Source organism: Stegodyphus dumicola, chromosome 2 (assembly GCF_044657685.1).
Source record: "Stegodyphus dumicola isolate Sdum_Otavi_A_Nest chromosome 2, ASM4465768v1".
Classification (NCBI taxonomy): Eukaryota; Metazoa; Arthropoda; class Arachnida; order Araneae; family Eresidae; genus Stegodyphus; species Stegodyphus dumicola.
The window spans coordinates 273,774,823-273,798,248 of NC_140769.1; the positions used below are offsets into that span (position 1 = coordinate 273,774,823).

At 35.5% G+C, this 23,426-nt stretch overlaps 1 protein-coding gene across 1 annotated transcript in view; it reads right to left on the minus strand.

Moving 5' to 3' along the window:
• LOC118195736 (soluble guanylate cyclase 88E-like) overlaps positions 1-23,426 on the minus strand; it is a 323,641-nt gene that overhangs the window by 147,613 nt on the left and 152,602 nt on the right. The window contains exon 3 of the mRNA XM_085812164.1: positions 22,832-23,170. Within this exon, the coding sequence (XP_085668290.1) occupies positions 22,832-23,170 (339 nt within the window). The remainder of the gene's footprint in view (positions 1-22,831; positions 23,171-23,426) is intronic.

Genomic DNA, 23,426 nt, shown 5'->3' on the forward strand with positions numbered 1-23,426 from the left:
CAGTCATTTAAACGTAAAGCTGCAATGGATAAAGGCCCATTCTGGCCAAACAGGAAACGAGCTGGCGGATCAGCTAGCCAAAGAAGCGACGCAAAACATAAATGCTGAACAAATTAAGATACCTTGGCCAATTTCCTGGCTAAAGAAAAATCTTACGCAAAAAATCAAATCCCTGTGGCAGGAAGAGTGGAACTCTGAGGACACAGGACGTCGTGTTTATTATCATATTCCCACAGTAACTTATGATCGCCTCATAATACATGCTCAGCTTGTACGGTATATAACGGGACATGGTCCTTTTCCTGTATATTTTGAAAGGTTTGGCATTACAAATACGGCACAGTGCATTTGCGGTGAATTGGGCACACCCGAACATTATGTAGCTAACTGCCCACTAACAACTGATTTGCACCTGCCGATCCCGCCAACGAATGAGCAAGCATTTAGCAGGTTCATGATTAATAACAAGCATGCAGTACGAAAGATTAACAAAATTGTTAATAAACTTATGGACCTCGGCACTGACCTGTGTCAAATCTAATTTTATGTATGTCTCTAAAGTATATCATAAAATAAACTATTTTGAACTGTGCTAAAACTAATGCAAATAAAAACTAAGAATTATCCCTTTATGTGGACTCCCTCGGCTACATTTATACTGAATAATTATTTTAGTACAGTAATCGTTTTGTATCAGAGAAATTGTGTATAGTGTTAATTTATTGTATCATAATTTTGAAACATTGTAATAGAGTAATCGTATTGATGATCGTATAGATGATAAGGTTATTACTTTTAATGTTTACCTAACTAGTATAATTGATAGCGGAATAGTTCTGTTACTAAATAGAGTAATCATATTGAATAAGAGTAATTGTATTGTTTTATAGCATCATTGTGTTAACTGGTATGGTATGATTAATCATTGTACTTAGTAAATGCATAGAATCACTGTACTAAATTATTATATTTTAGTAATCACAAAGAATCATTCTATTGAATCATTGAATTGTAATCAACAAATAAAGTGCAAGTTATACTGTACTGTACATATTTAACAATTGATTTCTTTATAAGTAAATGTAACATCATTACTATAATAGGTACTTAAATGACTATACCCATATATTTAAATGTTAGTAATAACATATATAGTATTACTACAAATCTGAATATATATATTAAATCACTGAATACTTGTATCGTAATCTTTATACTTCAGTCACTGCATATAATTATTGCTTTGGTACATGTTCTAAAGAAGCAGTATAATATCACTGTATTGCATCATTACATTATTTATAATATTCAGTGTGCAAGGTAAAACTGTACAGTACATAATTTATAATTAACTGCTTTCAAGTAACATGTAATATCATTGCTGTAATGATTAATTAATGGTGTAATTTAAATGTTTGTGTCACTTGGGTAGTGAGGTTTATAATATAAATGGTATTTTTATTAATTTGAGCAATAATATTGAAATTTTGAATAATTATATAGATTTTTGTTCTAATAAGTGCATAGAATTGTTGTATTGAATCATTGCATTTGAATAATCGTATAGAATCATAATATTGAATTATTCATGAGTAATCGTACGGAATCATTGTATTGAATTATTTATTTGTATAGTATTTCCAATGTGCAAGTAAAATTGTACTGTACATATCTTATTTTTGAATTGCTTGCTAGTAATATGTAACATCATTTCAGTAATAAGCACCTGTATGAAAAAAAATATTATTTTGATGTCAACATGGCATATATGATTAATAATATGAATAGTATTATCATTAATTTAAGTAATAGTATTGAATCATTGTATATTTATAGTGAATCATTGTTCTAATATTCGCATATAATCATTGTTTTGAATCACTGCATTTTAGAAATTGTAAAGAATTAATGTTTTTATAGTGTATTTATAGTCTAAGTGCAATTATTCATTTAACCGTATTAATATCCAATTTTAATATAATAACTGTGTCTTTAGTAGTAAGCTGTAATATAAAAGTTAACAATGACATTCAGAATATTAGAGACTTATGTGAGATCTAAGTATTTTTATACTTCTCCACTATAAATTTTTTAAGCTGGCAATGTATGAAATATAAGCATTTGTATGTTCTTGGGTTTTTGTATACTGAGTTTAAATGTTGAATTTTGCATTAGTAAATTCATGTTGACAATGTCGTCACTTATCAATCACAACAGTATAATATAATCATTATGTATGATATATCTTCTTTATGTATTGAATTGTAAACTTTATATGTAACTTGCTAAAATTACTTGCTAGGGTATTGAATTGTAATCTTATGTGTCACTTGCTAAAGTTTTGTTCATAAATACTGTGTTCACACAGATGTAACCATTTTTAATATCTATGTTTTGTAACACTAATCAATGTGCCCTATGAGTGGATCTCGTGTGGCTCTAACATGAGTCAGCTTTAGATAAGGGTGGACGTGGCGCTAAACCAATTAACCATAATGGTAAAGGGGTGGTGCCCACGTCCTCCGTCACTAAACTAAACTAAACTAACCCGGTGTGTCGGTCCCTGCTAGACGGGACTTTTCTGAGAAACTAGATTCTGGTAGCACTGGTTTAAACGGAAGGATAGGAAAACAAGTCCGCTGGAAGCGAAGTCCTTCCTGCCTAGCTACAGAAACCATGTACTGGCTACGAGGGATTTTTTTGTTACCTCGCCGAAAATATTTCGACTGGAGCTCTGTCTCGGGTAGAGAACAACCAATCAGACAAAAGTTCTGCTTCTGAAGGATCACGTGATCACAATCTGAGCAATAATTGATCACTGTTTGGCGTTCCAGTCTTGGTAGTAAGTGAAAATGGTAACCTAGCTACGTGGGTTTCCTGGAAATGTGCGAGTTTTGAGAATTGAGCTTTTCGACGTCCAATCCCTCGTAGCCGAAACATAATGTGACTGGGACTTTACAGACCGCATAATGTTGACATATGGTTGCGGATGTGGCCGTGCGCTCCATCAATGTCATGCTTGCAATATGCCCGTCTTTTCTTGCAGTGCTACGACGAGGCGATTGCCCGGTTGCTTCTGTCTGTCAGTCGTTTCCTCCTGTATCTACCGATACCCTATTCTCATGGCTGTTACTTTGGTCATGTCCGACACAATGACTGATTTCCCCTGAAGGATAATTCACAATCTGTATACGCAGTGGTTCTGTTAGGCTTTCCTCCATTTATATAGAGATTAATTATAAAGAGCGTTGCAGTCACTTATCATGTGCGTGTGATATGAACACCGCGGTATGCACGTGAGTCACCTATCATGCTGTTTGGATGATTCTTTTATGGTACTGCATTTTGAATTGCCAGCAATTTATTTTTGTCACTAGTTATGATCTACAAAAAGAACTGACCATCGTAGAATCCGTGTACGCAATTCTACTGTACGTAAAATATTTCTTAACAGGGCTCGTAAAGCAGTTTGACTTCAGAAAAAGCATTTAAGAGCCCGTGTGAAAGAAAACTATCAATTTGAGGACACAATTAAGTATAGATACAAAAGAATTAAGAATGTGTCCTTCCTCCCTGAGGAAACACGTTTTTCATTGTTCAAGACCAATAATCTAGATATGCTAGGAAGTTACATATTGAAATCATCTCACATCAAGCAGGCTAGGAAGCATCTCGAAAAATGTTTTATGGAATTATTTAATTCCATTACTAATAAGAACATTCAAAATCATGCATCGATTGTAAAGAAGAAAGTAGTGACAGCTCTTGGAAACATATGGCTAAGAAACAAATATTACGCCATGTCATAAATCCAAGAAGGAACAGAAATTTTCCAGGAACATCAAGTAAGTGCCTTTAAATGGCTAGAAAATTCATCTGATCACAATCCACTCAAAAACCTCTGGTTAATTTTAAAATAAGGCTGAAATCAAAAGGTAGAACATTAATAAATCTTCTGATTTCTAAGATCATCAAAGTGTGATTTTATAGAGTTTGGTCATCTTAAGGAGCATACATTAGACCAAAACTCTAAAAGACAAGTAGCGAATTATCACTTTGTCTTGTAACTACCACACAGACAGAGAAAGGGTGTAAAGGGCATTTTATTAATCCAGATAAAGTTCAGCTGGTGGCATCAACTCGTGCTTACAGAAGCCAGCATTCGTGGCTTTAAATCAAAGATAATGGATAAACTTAAAATTAATGAAGTTTAAGTATAGACTAATGGCTTCCCATATTAGCTAGCTCGCAAGCTGGCTCTGGCCAAAGTCGGCGTAAACAAGCTTAATAGCAAGAATAACACAAAGCCGCAGAATTCTAATCGCTAGAGGATCAGTGTTAGCAACGTGGCCTGCAAGTAGGCAGAACACGCTCTGATTTCAGCCTCTGAAACGTTCCTTTCAGTACTTCCTTCTTTCTACCTAATTTGAATATCGCGTGTGCTAGAAATTTGTATTCTGGTGGGAAATGAAACGAGGCTTGGTAGGTAAGCGCATTAAGATAAAGTAATGGGTTATAAAATTAAGATTTAGCAAATGCGTCAGAAGCTTGTGAAATCAGTGCCCAGACATATGGAAGATGATATTAAAGCAAAAGGAGAGGATATATTTCTTATAATATTGTTACGTTATTTTCGATTCTTTTAACACCAGTTGTTGCGTTATTTTCTTCCTTCACGTTCGTTCGGGGTTTGTATGGATTTGGAGTGAATAACGACGAAACTTGATGAACCATCGAAACACACTTTATTTAGTCAATATTAATCAGGACAGCTCCAAAACACTTTTACAGTCGTCGAAGATCTACTATAAACACACTGGAACAATCAGCGACACAGCTGATACTGTCAGGCAATAACGGTGGAGACAGCTTCTTGCAAAGCACCCGTCTCTGCTTTCCGGAGTACAGCTCCCGACTCTGCTCGGTCGTTCTCGGAACTCCACGTACTCTCGAGACTTTCCACGCTACAACTCAAGATGCACTCGACGACACACGAGCACAGCTCCCGACCCTTGGGTTCAGTCGTTCCTGGAGCTCAATTTATTTGCAAAATACTATCAGCGAAGTGTAGCTCTCTCGATGATGCACTAACCGCAATGTACTATGAAACTCTTGCCGTGCACTCGAAGACCCACTCGGCACTCGCTGCCCGGCTGTCAACTCGATCCACTCCGCAGGAACTGACTCGCTAGACGAGCCACACACTCGATGAGAGACACACACACACTCATACTCTATTCGAGGCACTCACACACTGAGACACTGACTGACTGCGGACCAGCAAGGTTTATATAGCTTTGGGCTTGTGTTCGAGAACATTCTGGGCTAAACCGGTAAGAATTCGTTCCAGAAGGTTCTCCATTCGTCCATGGCATATCGCCAATTTTTTGCCCAAATGTCGCCAAATGGGCGATTTCTTGTCAAATGTGGCAACCCTGCAATTCCTTGCCATTTTATGGCAACCCTAAAACTGCTTTGTGGGGAAGCCATCTTACCGCGCCTGTACATTTCGTAACATTATTAATAGCAAAAAGAGTGTTCGCCCAGAAGTGCTATTAATTTCGTTTTGGCATTTTGTGGCGTTTCACTTTTCAAATGGTTGTCACCAAATATTAACTGTATTACATTTAAAGAAATTAAATAATGAAGAATTTGCATAAATGTATGTATGTTTTCCCGCATTGTGATAAAACAACGGTAGCTAGAGCCATCCAATTTCGAATAACGTACGTTTCTACCCGAATATGTGCATCTGGAAGCCCAAACTTGGAATTTGGAATTTGTTTTATTATCTATTTCATATTTTGTAAAGCATTTAAGACTTTTTGATTAAGAAACTCAAAGATTTCAGAGCGAACAATGGCAGCACTGTACGGGAAAAAAATTATCTCCACCGCGCGAGACTGTGTGTCGGTAATTCTAAACATATGCTCATTTTTAAATTATTTTGTGATATTGCTGTTGTATTGAGTTTTAGATTTTAAGTGCGAAGAACATGATATTTAATAAAAATAAAGGTAACACACAAAACGTTAAAAAAAAAGGTTCCTTTGGGCGTAATATGAAATCTGAAAAGTTTATAAGGTATTTCTCCCGCCTTCTTAGCATGCCTTCGTGGTGTGGAGGTCTGCATGCTGGGTACGTATTCCAGAGGTCCGTGGTTTGATTCCCGGCGAAGGCGTTGCTCATTTTCATCTCTCCTGCTTCGAAATAACCTAATTTCTCTACAACTTTCAGATTTTTTTTTCGTGTGTGTGTATATGTGTTATATTTATTGTTAGAATTCCGTTCTTAATATTTCATTAAATAAAACTCAATAGCTTAATTTTAAATAATGCTATCAGATTTATTTGCAAAATACTATAATTAAGTTTTCTTAGTTTGATAAAATCTCCTATAATAAGCTTTGTACTTCTCATAACAAAGCTTTCCTAAATTTATACGCTGAACAGAGTCAGCAAATCAGCGAAGTGTACGTCAGTGTACGTTAGTCAGATGTGGAAAATCACATACACGAACATACGCACAGAAACAAAAAGAAAATTAAAAACTTGTACAGACATTAGGTACATTTTTTGGAAGCAGGCAAGATTAAATATATGCAACGCCTTCGAACCACGGACCTCTCAATTACGCGCCGAGCGTGCAGACCACTTCACCACGAAGGCATGCCAAAAAGGCGGGATAAATACTTTATAAACTGAAAAAGAGAGCTTTAACTGAAATTTTTAAATTTCTGCTATTCTAATTCTAATCGAAGAGGACGAAATACTAACAGTAATATAATGTTTTCCTTTTCAAATTATTGCTTTGCATTCTCATCATCCCTTACAGACACTAAAATCAGATTCATGCATCGAATAATTTCGTTACTGATTTTCGAAGATCCTTAACATCTCATAATGCATTTAACCTTTTTATTGAAATATTTTATCTTAATAACAGTGTTTCCTATTCAGTAACTATTTAAATTAAATAAATTCTATTTAATTCAATTTTATCATTTAATATGTATTCCATATTTCATAATTTCAAAGCTGACGTAAATTACAGTTACATATGGTTAACTTTGAAAATTTTAAGGATTGCGAGAATTAAAGTCTGCGCTAGAAAGAACCTCGGAAAGGATTTAATCTCGAGAGCTACATATTTGAAAATAATTTCATTTCATGTCATGTAGAAAAACTAAAATACCGGTGAAGAATTTGATCTTGGATTGTAAGAGAATGTTGCCTTAGAATAAATATAAAAAAGTGAAATAGAATTTTAGATGAGGTCGAAAAAATAGACCAGGAATGGAATTTAAAACGATTATTTGAACGAACAATTTATTGTTGCAACATAGCACATGCATATTTATTTTAAAATTATATTTTAAAAAATGTCTCGTATAGGAAAACGTTATCATATTTTGAGTAAATCACTTATTACCTGGATTGTACTATCATACTTTATACTCTGTTATAGATGAAAGTGAAATAAAGAAGTGTAATAACATTCTGTGGAAAAAAAACTGAAATCATGTTTCAAAGTGGTGCACAGTATGAAAGTCTATTTTCTTTAAGTAAAGAAAATATTTTATTTATTTCTAATTATTTTATCACTTCGCATAGAAAAAGCATTTAAGTATAAAATAATTGATTTTATTTATTATACAGGTGTAAATTAATGTAAATATTTGCTTGTATTTTTAGAATATATTACGAAGTTTAGCATTATTATGAATGGGATTATTTTTTAAATTTTTGGATTATTTTAAAAATATTATGAATTAATATGTACCTAACTGAAATATAAATATGCCAATGAAAAATTTAAAATTATATAATAAAGTAACTTCGTTGGTAGAAAACTTAGGAACTATCATTTCCTTAGAGAAAATATTTAAAAGGGGAAAAAAAAAAGACCCTCAGGATTTCCATTCCAAATCTACGCCTGTCTGAAGATAAATTTTTGCTTAATTTTAAATAACGTGTAATTGCTTTTTAGTCCAAAGGGGCATTATCCCAGAAGGGCTATTAATCTCGAAACAGCATTTTGCCTTTGAATCACTCAAAATTTTATCGCTTTTCAAATTGTTGCTGCCAAATATTATCGCCCTATATTATAATTAAAGAAATTAAATAATGAAGAATCTGCATGAAAAAATGTATGTTTCTCGCATTGTGAAAAAACAACTTAGAGCCATCACATTTTTAATAACGTAGTCTTGCCCCCGAATATGAGTACCTCGAATCCCGAATTTGGAATTATAGAATTTGTTTTATTGTCTTCTAATGTATTTTCTCTCTCCTTCCAGTATGCCTTCTGGCGTAAGGCCCACCAGCGGCCGAGTGGTAAAGTCGCTGAACACTGGTAGTTCGAGTCCGAAAAGGAGCTGGCTACTTGGACGTTTTCGTGGTTTTACCCAAGTGTAACGTATAAACGAGCCAGTTTCCTTTAGTCCACCACGAAGGCATCCCTCCTGTTAGACTGATAGTTCTTGAGTGCTTTGCCTTAATAGGATAAATCTTCGTGCTATAACGGTAACACATTCGTCGTGTATTCGAGAGGTCCAGGTTAGAGTCCTGATGAAGACACTGCACATTTTTTTCACTTGTCCTGCTTCAAGGAAAAAAAAAACACTAATGACTTTATAAATGGTGCAAGAACTAAAAGGTGGTGGACAATAGTTCGTCACCATTAGGATTTGTCATCAGGATTGTTCGTCACCATCAGGATGTGTTAAAAGTATATAAGGTATTTTCTCCCTCTTTCTAGCATGCCTTCGTGGTGTAACGGTTACACATTCGGCGGTTACACACTTGAGCTTCTAACTCAAGTTCCAATAATAACATAAATTTTAATAAAATGAAAACATTAACAATTGCAAATCATGATGATGTGGGACTTGGATACATTCAGTCCCGTAATTTCAGAAATTTGTTAACAGGAAGAATGCGCTTTCGCTACTAACATTACATGGAAGATTGATACTAATTCTAGCGAGCCAATATGCCCATAGCTCCAGCAGAAAAGTCCTCGCTCTTCTCAGGAAAAACCACTCTGCTTTCTCGCTGCTTAGAACCTTTTACATCTCACTGTTTCGTTACCTGCGCTGAACTCCCGGGGAGTGGGGAGATTCCTTCACTCGTACATAGCAAAAGTGTTCACATTCTGACCCTGATGCAAAGACTTCTTTCATCCCTTGGAGTGACCTCCGAGGCTGCAGCCGGAATAATTATCAAAGTCACCTCATTTCAAAAGGATTTCTCATTTGGACTGAAAGAGGTACCATTGTATTTTGAAATCATTCATCCTGGACAAAGAACCTCTATGCGACCTTATCACACCACTATAACTATTCTCAGTGCAAACGCAGAATATCTCTTCGCACAATAGCTTAATCTCGTCATCGAAGGTTCAAAATGGATATTTTCAGGAAAAAGTTATAGAAGTTTTTTCCCAATGGTTTTATATGTTTTTTGGGGTGCTGAATCCGAATTTTAGGTTTGCCGCATCGCCAGAGGCCGGCTACAAAGTGAAAATCGAAAAGCGCGATTTTCCATAAACTAGAGGTCCACCGACCACGTACCTCGCTGGCATTCGTTAATTGTGGCCTATGCATACCAGGTATTCACCAAATAATTAGGTGAATAGAGGTTCGCCGACCTTGGTCCATAAACTCCACAGTCCTCTAGTTTATGGACTAGAGTTATAGACCACAGTCCATAAACTAGAGGTCCGCCGACCACGTACCTCGCTGACATTCGTTAATTGTGGCCTATACATATCAGGTATTTACCAAATAATTAGGTGCAAACGTTGATATTACGGCGCCACCGCACATTTAGAAAGACCTTTTAGCTCAAAGGGACAATTTGTCCGGAAGATCTGTTAATTTCTTTTTGGCATTTTGCGTTGATTTTGCTATAAACGGCCTTTCACTTTTCAAAGTGTTGCCACCAAATATTTTCGCCGTGTATTAAAGAAATTAAATGATGAAGAATCTGCATGAATATGTATGTTTCTCGCGCTGTGAAAAAACAACGGTACCTAGAAAAATCAAATTCTGAATAACGTAGTCCTCCAGTCGAATATCGGCATCTGCAAGCCCAAATTTGGAATTTGTTTCATTATCTATTTCATATTTTGTAAAACTTTAACAAATTTTTGAACTCAACGATTTCAAAGCGAGTAGTGGCAACACTTAATTTTTTATAGAGTGGTCGTCTTCGACAAATGCCTAACCTTCGAGTTATAAGCGAAAAACTGAACAAAGTACCAATTTTTTTTTTTTAAATTTATTTTCATTGTGAAACGGACTTCTGATGAGGAGCTAAACCTAAAATTCAGTTTCAGCGTCACTAAGAGCATATAAAACCTCTGAGAAAATAACTTGTACATATTTTTTGTTTCGCAAACTCTTCGTCGACTGGATGAGATCGAAATTGGATGTCACTGCAAATACCAACCCAACCCTATGTTACCATTTGCTAACGCTCTAAAGAGCTAGTCCGCGAACATATTGATGCAGATGTGTGGATAATCGAAGGATTTTACTGCAAATACCAACCCAACCCTATGTTACCATTTGCTAACGCTCTAAAGAGCTAATCCGCGAACATATTGATGCAGATGTGTGGATAATCGAAGGATTTTACTGTAAATACCAACCCAACCCTATGTTACCATTTGCTAACGCTCTAAAGAGCTAATCCGCGAACATATTGATGCAGATGTGTGGATAATCGAAGGATTTTATTTAGTGACTAACTGTAATAGAGATTCTTGCACGGGTTTTATTTTATTGATTACATCAAATTTTTTAAAATACATATCTCGATATGGTTACTAAGTAGCTGAATCCCTTACGAGAGATTTCGCGTTCCGAAATTAAATTTAATTCCCTAAATCATGAAGTACTTCTTCTCACATTACTTAAAGAAGTTTTGTTACAAGTCATTTAAGAAACATTTATTTCTAAGACTCAAAACTGACACAAGAAACGTTACGTTTTCTGTTTAAGATCAACTCGTTTAAATTTTAACTGTATTTAATAGTTTATAGCCTGAAGTATTGCTTTATCTACTTACGAATGCTCTCTGACGGTAAAGAAATAAAAGGTAGGCGTCAAATGAAAGTGGATCTAGTAACACAATCATATGGAGTCTTGCTTTGAACACTTTAATATTATCCTTTAAAATGCAGGAAATATATCGACAATGGATGTTGAACAATAGCAGTGACTTCACTCCCACACATACAAACATATCCAAATAAAGACTACAAGAAAAAGGTAAACTTAAATCGTCATAATACAGATGTAAATAAGAATAATTTATTGGAACTTTGCGACTTGTATTATATTTCTGGCTCGTATTTGTATTCTTAGGCGGGGGAAATCAACGCTGTTTCGTCTGTCTTATATAAATATTTAGTACATCTATATATGTTTTTTTAATTACATATTTTATGATTATTCTTTTTTTAAGTTTCGCTTTCTTATCTTATAAAACACTTTTAGTGAATCTTTCAACAAGATTCTTAAGAATAACTTTGATTTTTTAAAGCTCTAGAATGTATCGGTTTTCACCATAGTTTCTTACTTGAAAGATTGCAGTATACATACTTTTCCCCGTAATTATAACGATTTAGGTCTTAATAAACATTTTCAGTACATGCGCAAGCATAATAAATAATACAAATAAAAATGTAATAAAATGTTATAAACAACTCACAATTTATAGTATTTAAGGGCATATAAAACATATTTGCTTTTTCCAAAGGTATCTTTTGAAAAACGAAAAAACATCAGGGCTTTTCTCATTTACAGTACTGAAACAATGTGTAAAACACATTGTAAGGTATTTATTTAATTTTACTAACCAGTTATTTTATGTTCTGTAACTTTATTCTCACTTTTCCCTTTCCTGCCAAAATGAAAATTTTACCTTGTGCTTACTTAAATGAGGGTTTGAGATAGGTTTAGTCAGAGCGTGTTCCAGCTGCCGAAGACCACGTTGTTAGTTGATATTCTGCAATAGCATTTATCTTTATGGCGTTGCTTTCAAATAGTGCTTTACGCTAATGTAGGTGAGAGCCAGCTTGCAGGTTCAATACTTCTGTGTAGCCTTTGGCTAAATAAAACTTTGTTACAAGTTTTATTTAGCACTTTAGAAAGTGCACTTTAGCAAGTGAAAAAACCTTGTTACAAGCGTACGGTTTTTAATTTGAAATTCTACTTTTCTATTTTACGCCGTAACTTCTGGCTGGTTTTGTAAGCACCATGAGCTCCTTTTGTTCAACTGTTTGAGTTCTTAATAAAAGGGTCTTTTACCTCTTTCTTACCATTTTCTTTGCTTAACTAAATATAGTGATAAAACGCTTTAATTTGTTTAGAGTCTGAACTTAGAGTTTGTTACCAAAGCGAGTGAGATGGCACAATCTCATACAAATGTGAGTAAAATGTATTGCTGCGTGCGTACGGGTTCGTAATACATTGAATGCGATAAAATTTATTCTTATCACAAGAAATATAACAAAAAGCTTCGATATTCTTACAAGTGTTCACAATATTAGGCACTAATAATCAGTAAAACGTAAATACGTTAAATAGAACGCAATACAACAGTAGCTATACTTTCAACTACTCAAAACATTAAAATACACTCATGTCCATAATTTAAGGATAAACGCGGAAATCGAACTCTAAAATAAATATATCACCTATAAAATCACTACACACATCTTCAAGAAACATATGCAAATTTCAGGAAGAAACCAGATGACACCGATGGTACGTCACAATGACGAGAGTGGAATACAGGCAAAGAAGTAAAATTGTTCGCAGGCGCTTTATAAGCATTTCAGTGAAAAAACCGAATAGTTATGACACAAAGGACGCATTTGGATGATTTTTTTTTACGTGGTAGAATTATCGGCCGTCTGGAATGGGGGCGTACCCAACTGGAAGTATCAGACGAACTTGGAATTGCCCAGAGTGTCATCTCCAGGCTTTGGCAACGATTCCAAGATGATGGTAATGTGAGTAGACGTTACAGCACAGGTCGCACCAGAGTTACAACGCCGAATGAGGACCGGTATTTGGCAGTTACTGCCGAAAGAAACAGGCGGAGCACAGCCTCAGACCTGTCTCGTCATCTCTCTTCAGCCACTGGTACGACAATTTCAAGGCAGACCGTGTACAGACGCTTAGGGCAGCTTGGTCTATATGCTCGTAGACCTGTCAGATGCGTTTCACTTACTGCAGTTCACTGTCGCCTGCGGTTAGCCTGGAGTAGAAAGCATGCATTGTGGACACCGCAACAGTGGGCTTGTGTGATGTTTCCCGACGAGTCCAGGTTTAGCTGGCAGTCTGATTCTCGCCGGACTTTCATATGGAGAGCTCCAGGTACCCGTTACCACAAAGAAAACATCATTCAACGACACCGTTACGGTGGTGCTGGAGTGCTCGTTTGGTGTGGAATTATTCTGGGTTCTAGAACTGACCTGCATGTTCAAATTGGAACCATGACAAGCCAAATCTCTTGGGACGTCATTCTGGAACAACATATAGTACGTTTGTTTCGGGGCGCCATGGGCGCACAATTTCTGTTTATGGATGACCGTCTTCACCGTGAAAGCATAAGTAAGCGAATGCTTTCAATCGGAGGATATCACCCGTATGGACTGGCCAGCATTCTCACCGGATCCAGTAGAGCACGTGTGGGACATGCTTTTCTGACGAGTTGCAGCCCGTCAACCTCCTCCTACATGTCTACCGGAACTTCGGAGAGCATTGCATTTTGAGTGGTGTAATATCCCCCAAGATCAGATCGATAATTTGATACTCAGCATGCCTAGGCGTTGTACGGACTCTATTGCATCGTTTGGGAGACATACAATGTATTAACAATCATACCAACCATGTAATATTGACTTTTTGTAAATAGGTTTTTTTTGTAATTTGCTCCCGGGAGAAAAAATCGCTAATTTTTTTAATAATATCAAATATATAGCATCTTTTTTTGCTCTTTACCTTTTGTTTAATAAATAAGCTTTACAAATAAGTCAAATTTGTTTTGCTTCTAACTCTTCCATTGCCTGATTTTGCATTATCCTTAATTTATGGACATGAGTGTATAACGCATAGCACTGTAGTGTATAACGTATAAGTATTACTGCAAGGTATAAGTATTATTGTAGTGTATAACGTATAAGTATTACGTATAAGTATTACAGTATAATGTATAACGCATAACTGCAGTTCAAAGAGAAAAGAGAAATCTAATTCAGTTCGCCTTGAACCAAAACAAATCGCAATAACAGTACCTAAGCAACTGAGCTGAGATGTTCTGTCTGGTTTTTTACAGCATTTTAATCGGTCGCGAGAAATTTCTAGTAATTTCGTTGCTTCTCGAGATTTCTGGAAACCAATAAGAGGAATTACGGTTACAGCTATCATAGTACTAGTACTCAATTATATTTATTCAAATTAAATATAAATTACCGGGATGAACGTTTATTCAATATTATATGCACGTGCTACAGTATTTTTACTTTTCCGGCATAACTCTTAAAATTTGTCACCCGTTGCATTTTACGGGAAAATAAAACAATTTTAATTATTACAAACTCTAAAAAAATTAAATATAGAAAAAAGAAAGAGTTTCCTTTTTCTGTTTTTATTCATCACTTGTTAGAACTTCAGAACTTTTTTTTTTTCAAAACTAAGCTACGGATCCATATGAAGTCTCCCAAATTCAAGTACCGTTGTCTTTTCATTAGTTTCCCTTAGAAGTCTTCCACGAAGGCATCCCTTTCCTACAGCAGATAGCCTCTTGTGCTTTGCGATATTCAAATAGCATAGCACAAACAACGAATTTAACTCACAAAGAAATATCGCGAAAGATTTTTTGTTGCTTAAGATTTAGCATCGGCTCTTTATAAAGATATTAATTCAGACTTTTTTAAGCATCAGCATTTTATTGTTGGATTTCAACAAAAATCAATAATGATTTTATTCCAATCTTCCCCATATCATAAAAAGCTTCGGATATAACATATATATTTACTAAGAGAAAATTGCAAACGGCGTAACATTTTCTGTAATAACATATGAAGTAATGTTGACACAGATACATATTAATAGATTACGTATTACAATACACAGGGTTTCACAGAATGAACAATGTGATTTCGTGAGGTATTTTTTGTGAAATATATTTCACAAATGTATTATATGAAATGGATTAAAAACATTATTATTAAATTCATTCTTTCAAAAATGTTTGTGAACTCAGTTAATAATTTTCAACATGTACCATTACCAGAGTGATAGACATCGTATTTAGTTTTAGTCTATACTCTGACAAAAATATTTAATGTAACGCATGTGTACATTTATGTGTGATTTTTGTCAATGAAGTGCTAAAGCTAAATGTTCTTTCCTGTTAACCTTAATTTCAACAGAACTGCAAAGAAAATGATCGAGAGGGTTAAGATCAACACTTCTTTCGGACCATGGTATAGGCCCATTTCTGCCAATCTCTGTCCTGGAAATCTACAAATGAATTAGTTTCGGACATGATTCTCAGTGTGGGGCGTTCTTCCGGCTTGTTGAAAGAACTGCAGCTTAACGTCTTTCGTTTCCATTTATTCGATTGACAGAGCACAAACAGCCTGCAGGTAATTCATTGTCTCATAGCTTATCAGATGTCTTCACAATTGAAAACTCTTCGGATAGTAGACTCAACAAGCAAGGATTGGCTGGATTTAATGCTGACGAAGACTAGCACTATGGCGTTTGGGCTTCCCTGCTCCGAGTAAACTTAATCTCACTGCAGGTCGACTCTCCCTTTGGGCACGTCGTGGAGGTTCAACCTCCACTATTACCCTCCAGGAGAGCCGCGCACCACCTGGAGACGGGCCCCAGGCAGCACCGGTCGTCAAATCCTCCTACCAGTCGCTCGGGCGAGCCCGTCGCAGCGGGACATTACCCAGCGACCCCGGGGGATAACCCCCGGGTTACTAGCACCACGCCGCGCTAGGACATGCCAGACTCCGAGGCCGGCCAATAAGTGACCTTTCCCAGAGCCTTCAGAACCACCAAGTTCATAAATTTTATACCCCCGTGGCCGAGACTGCCTAGGTACAGATCCTAGCCAGTAGCTTCGCAGAGTTCTCTACGTCGACCCCCGGGGTGGGGGAACTAGCACTAATCCACACTTACATAGGCGGGAAATCGGTAATCGTGTACCTTTCCAAAGATTATATATTAATCGAACACCACATTAATATTAATCGCCATTATTAATTAAATGCGTCACCTGTGACAAATTTAATAGACGTCTTCGTCACACATTCTAGCTTTGTAACATCTCTCAAAACCTGCGCATCCAAACAAGACCTAGACAATAAATATCTAATCCTGACCAATGGAACGATACCAGCTCGTGCGCAGATGTTTAAGAAAATATTTAGTCCTCATTAAATGTTAATGATCATCACCATGTCTTGCAGCGCAGAAGCGCAAGGTACGAGCACTCCATCTTCGAGGAAAAGGCTTTGCGAGATCTAGTTATAAAATCCCATTTCCCGAAATAGAGCAGATATAAAAGATACATCGGTGAAAGTATGATTCCTAGAAAAGATATTCCAGAAGTACTAAACGCACTTACTGTACTATCTTCAAAATGACATACTATATAAAGTTTTACTTGCAAACCTCATAACAAGGTTTTTTTTCACAGGCCACTTCTAGACCTCTGATCGGCACGAGTTATCTCAAAGAAAGCCCAGATTTTCCAAAATAGCCATGAGGAGGAAGTATTCTTTTATTTTAATGGCTAAATGCCCCTTCATTTATACCTGTATTTATGTACTTTTAACATAATATATTTCCTTAATTTCTTGGACATGTTTGAAGATGCACGTGTATATGTTACGGAAACACCGAAATCTGGAGAATGTCGACTTTCACCGGTGAATGTCAACATTCACATAGTCTCTTGGTGTATGTCCGAAATATTTTCAAAATACTCTTATTTCTGACTTACACCGGTCAATGTCGACATTCACCATGTACTAATGGTGAATGTTGAACATATAACAATATTATATTTTCTTCTCCGTTATTCAGTCGCGAATAAACGCACTTGAGACTTGAAATAAGAACCTAAGAACATGAGAACCTAAAACACACAATACATTCAAAATGAGAAAGGAAAATAATAGAAGTTAAAAACGTACTTAATTAGACAGTACGTTCTAAATGAGAAAATAAAATAACAGTCATAAAAAAGTACTAAATTATGTGATTCAAATCTTATTTATTGCAACAACTTAAACTATTATGGCACTTTATGACCTCTCTTTTCGACTTTCACCAGAGCATATCTTTGATTGTCGACATACACCGGTGAGGGTTCGAATATACAAGAATGTAGTGAAATATTCGGTCTTTCACCGACGTATTTGGTGAATGTTGATATTCTCCGGTGAAAGTCGACATTCTCCAATTTCGGTCTTTCACGGTAACATATATTATTTTCTAAAGACGTTACAAAACATTATTCTAAGCCGTATATGTACGGTCTTACAGTCAGAAGGGATTAATTCATCTTACGTGCCTCGTCATGCTCGTGCTGGCATTACACGGCCGAACCCTCAGAACAGGTCCGAGGGTTCAGTCCCCTTCCCCGCACCTTGGAGAACATCGACACTAATCGCCATACGGCGACACTAGTCGTCTAGATGCCACCTGCGCTTCGGAAATTTTGAATAAAAAACTGTAGTTTTTTGCAAGTAGGCTTCGAAATACGTCTACTTTAAGACGATGGTAAAAATTCTATAGATTATAATTCGAAAATATTTTTGAAAAAAATTATAAAAATTATTTGAAAGTACAAATTTTAAAAGTAAATTATAAAAAATGGGTAAATTTTATTTGGAATGAACCTGAATTTCGAAATGTGAAAGGAAGTATCAAATAAGTTTAATAAAAAAAAGGGAGATTAATAAATATATACCAAACATAATTAACAATGAGGAGTAAAATTTTTAGAGCTAATTTTTAAAATCCTACTCGCGCAATTTTTACAAAACTTGGTAGTTTGGCGTAATTTGAATCGTAGAATCCAAATATGGAAAAAAAATGGGTATGTTATTTCATAAAAAGTCAAATTCTGTGTCAAAATACCTATAATAGAGCAATGCTATATATAAATTGAATATATATCCTAAGTCGCCTTTTCGAGACATGAAAAATGCAAATTGAATTTCGTCAATCGGCCCGGTAGAACGAGAGATATAGAACTGTCCCATTTTGTTTTGCGCAGTGTACATCCTAGCATATACTAAAGACTTTTTAACTGTAGGAGGAGGAAAGAGTCATCGCACAAAATGAAAAATGGGTACAATACGCTATAGATAAATTTGCAGACTGAGTCAACAAGCATATGCTCACTATGTTCAAAGCTAACTAAAGTCATGTTTATCAACTCAGTAAGAGCCTGTATCAGCCTATAAAAAGATCACATCCAATTTGTTAGCACCATGAAATAACTTGGCATGCTTATATATGACAGGCGTATCTGGTTTTCGCATATCAAGGAGCTAACTAAAAAACTTCGCAATACTGTCCAACACGCAATGCTTAGAACCGATACATCAAACTGGGATGTAGCTGCACAATAGCTCAATATACGGGATAAAATAGTAGTAGAAAAAGATGTATTACATGGCTTTCTACGTCTGGAGTGCGCGTATCCTTAAACGTATGGAGAACGCCCTACTAACTAGTATATACAGGGCTTTTTACTTCTAGGCGTCAGTCGAGGATATCGTACATCTCCAAACAATGCACTAAATATTCTTGCTAGTGTGACGTCGTGGATGCTTCAGTGGTAACGGAATTAACACTGGTATTGGTGATGCATAACTTTTTATTCACAGCACATACCACACATACAACATTTAATTAATACATTTAGAAAACTTTAGTAGATATCCGAGCCGGTGACACGATCAGAGACGTTAACGAGATGGCACTCGTCGTCACTGGACAAATTAAGTCTCCACACCTCAGCTCGCTGGCGGAGCTTCCCGAACTCTCTTTGACAGGCGTCTCACAGAAGTCTCATCTCTTTACACATGCGCATTACTCGTCGTTGCCATTCACAGTTCTTTAAAATAAGCATTAAAATGAATTATAGTCCTGGTAGTGTGAGACGTCTGCTAACGAAGTTCTCTCTAGTCGAGAGCATCATAGGTCTTTCTAATAGAGAGTTCAGGAGCGTTCTTTACACTGGCCTTCCACCACATCACCACGTGGCTCAAAAAGAATCCACAATCCTACTTGTCATAAGATCTCGTCACACAACGATCACCCGGGATAATGGCAGTGTATATACAGGCTAAAAATATAACGTACCAAATCTACTATGCCGTCCACCAGAATCTAACGTATTCACCCAAATAATACTGCTCTTCGACAACAGAGTTTCAACCGAAATTTACGCAGATGGATCGAAAGACGTCACTAGCGTTAGTTGTGCTTACTGCGTATAACGTTACAAATGTTTAGACATGAAAAACTAAACAATCAGAATTCGTTTTCAGGCGGAATTAATTACTTTATATGTAATATTAGTTCAATATGCAGTCATTAAAGTATTTTATGCGTCAACCTTTGTAGAGACATTATGTTATTTCGAAGCAGAAGAGATGAAAGTGAACAACGCCTTCGCCGGGAATCGAACCACGGACCTGTGGAATACGCGTCCAGCGTGCAGACCACCACACCATAAAGGCATGCCAAGAAGGCGGGAGTAATAGCTTATACCTTTACTGATTCAACTTCTAGCTTTAATAATAAAAATCTGAATACTTTCAGACATTTATTAGAAAAAACATCTTTTGATTATTTATCATAATATAAATTTATATAATATATAAAACTTTTGAAACATGATTCATTTTTTTAGTCCATTCTCTCGAAACATACATTTCATTAAAATTAGAACTTGTATTTATGAATTTTACTTCGTCATCTGATCACTAGCTACTACAACATGTTTCAATAAAATGAATTTGTAATTCCCATTCTCTGCCAAGCTATGCTTTTGAGCATAAATCAGAACAGATACTTGACAATATAGTGATTAAGCCCAAACTCTCTTTCCATGAAGTAGGAGGTGAAGAGATTTCTATTTAAACAATGTCGAGTGGATAGGAAAAACGCATCACGCCAGACTCGCACATCTGGTGAAGCTGCAAATAAATATAGCCTGAGAAGTGTTTATGCTTGTCTTTTGGTTATAAATCTTACCTTCAAGTATAGGAAGTTTCATTTTGCTGAAAACCTCCTTAAAAAAGATCGGAAATGTAAAGAACTGAGAGTAAAGTTAGTAACAACTTTTTCCTGTTTGTCTTTTGAAAGAGTATCTAAGTCACCGATGGATGTAAATTTTCATAACTGACCTTGACTATTTTCATATCTCCTCTTTGTATAAATAAATTTTATTTGTTTAACCATAACTAACTTTTCATGGAGAAATATCCATCCTTTACCAAAAGCATCTGTTATCGTAGTTTTCAAAACAATAAAGGTTTTTTTAAGCATTTTATCTTATTCCTCTTTCCAAAGTCCAATGAGGTTGTAGGTTGACGTCTGGATAATCCGGTTTTTAGAAGTCCAAAAACGCACAAATCCGTGGATGATACATCAGGAGATTTAGTAGGGGTATGAGTGAAGGGTATGGCTTTGACACACGTTCCATTTTTTCCCCAGAAATTAATAATTGGATTCTGAAAGCGGCACTGTGGGTAAAAAGATATTTCATATTTGAAAATTGGGTATAAAATATATTCCTGATAATATGTGAAGTTCACCTTAAAAGCTTTCTGCACTCTCTTTAATGTTTGTTTGTCGTTATATCAGAAACTAACAACAATCAAAAATCACTTTGAAAAATTTTCTTTAGATTCTTTAAACCATGTTTAAGATTTTTCTTCTCTTTGATGATTATAAATGGATAATTTTTTATTGCGGTTATTTAAATAAATTCAAGATTCATCTATTGTGACAATTTTTTCGTTTTTGTCCGAATAATTGTTTTTGGTAGAGAATTCTGCACCGCGTCCTGCTTTCGGCGATATGTCGTGGAGAAAGACGATGCACGTTACATTTCTTTCTCCTTTGTGATCAGTATTAATCATTTCGTGTATAGTTTATTGAAGTTTATAGTAAAATGTATTACAATTTTGAAAAATGTTCAAAATTATAGTACTTTAAAAATTATGAAGGTTTAAAATGTACGAAACAAGTTAAAAATTACATCTAAAATTAAATAAAGTTCATTATATATATACATGGTGAGAAAATATAGGAATTAAGCTAAAACTAAAAGTATCTTTGAAATTACGAAGGTTCAAACGTACGCAAGTAGCTATAGGTATGCAAGTAGCTGTAAATTAAATGAAAGTCATGTACATAGTGTGAAAATATAGCAAATTAGTTAAAAATTAAAGTATAAATTTTATGAAGGCTAAAATGTATAAAATAAGCTAAATTTTACATCTAAAACTAAATAATATAATGAATAGAAACGCAAATCTGAATAGTTATGCTAGTAAAATATAGGAAATGAGTTAAAAGTTTCGGTTAAAATGCATGAAAAAATTCTATGTAAAATGAAATAAATAATGAAAATGAGTAAGATTATGGAAAGTAAATCTGATATTATGAAGAGAAGATTTAAGAAATAAGGTAACAATCTGAGTATGTCGGAAATTAAAAGGCGGAAAATAAATCTTAAAAATTAAGGCCTTCTGAATCAATCATGAAATTCGAAAATAAGCGTCGTTATGGGCACCTAGGAAATAACCCTCATAGTAAAATAGCTGGAATACGAAGAAAAAATACAAAGGTTAAAAACTTATTAACAAAAACCTTCGGAAAATCAATAAACGATAATCTCCTATCAAAGTGTTACGTCATCTTATCGGCTAATTGAAGAATCAATAAATCCTTCTTATCTGTCAAATCCTTCTTATCTGTTGCGCCTTCACAATCTCCATACCCCTCTCGGTGATACGATGTATGACGTAGCCTCCCTTCCGCGAACGTCACTGACCATGCCCGCACCGCATGCCGCAGAACCCCCACTTTCTATCTACTGACCTGAGTCTGAGCCGTTTGCTCTTAAAAGTCTTCTACGAAGGCATTTATCAGAGAGCTCTCGCGTGTTTTGCCATAATGCAGATAATCCAGTCTTAAAATTGAATTTCTCAACAGAAGGATTAAGAAATCTTCCTAATTTTAGAAACATAAGTCTAAAAATGCATAAAAATCGAGAGTTCATGGATAGAATTGGCATTAAAAGGTGCAATCGTCACTTGCTTTTATTTATTAGGAATTTCATAATCATTATTTGTTTTCCTTCGTATCTGTAGTTGTGTAGCACCATAAAATACCATGAAAAACCCACAGAAGTAATTCCGTCACTTTTGGCAACTTCGGTGTCAGTCGAGACACCAGTTATCATGATTTTTTTATCTGTTCTTTAAGTGTTCATTCCATATCTATGTTTCAAAATTTTTTTAATACATTATACTTTATTTTCGGAACTCAAGTGGGTCACTCGAAATTATAAAACAGGTTTAACACCTGCGAATTTATAGGTTGCCGAGGTACGGTTTAATTTGTATAGCGAAAAGGAAATTAGCATTCGTTCTGTGAAATCCTTTTTTAGGATCAACGCTAAAATTCGTGAAAAAAGAATCTACTGCATTATTTTCGATTATAGGAAATATTTCCTGACGTCATTAGGAGAAAACAGACACTTACCGCTCTCCATGTGCATTCGATGAGAGGTTTCGTGAGCTCGAAAACTAAGGTAAGTTTCTTGCCGATGATATTTGGCATAACGGCTTGGAGACTGTTGCCGATTGTCCTGATAACTAAGTATTCGTCGAACACGATGCAGAATGGAAAGATCTCCAGAAAGAGGAAGGCATTCACAGGCATCATATTCTTGTCGATTCTCTGTACGCTCTGGCGCCTGTCAGTTTGGAAAGCTCGATTGTCAAAAGTGAGCTGCATCATGACGTGCAAGGTATCGAAGATTGTTTCCTCTTTAATGACTTCGATGATTACATCTGTTTTGTAGAAGTGGCGCCCAACTTCCTATAAACACAAGCAATCATTTGTGGTTATAGTAATTACATTTGCTGCTAGCAGAACATGTTCATTAATTATAAATTTTAGAATGGAATTGTTCTTGTTATGTGGATAAAACTATTACACGATTAAAGTTATTAAACTATCTCAAAAGAATTTAGGTTTGAATTTCTGACTTATTGCACCTGTACTGCAACTAGAGCTAATTTCGAGTTACTTGAGAAACATATATTTTGCAGTCCGACTTCTTCCGCAATAATTT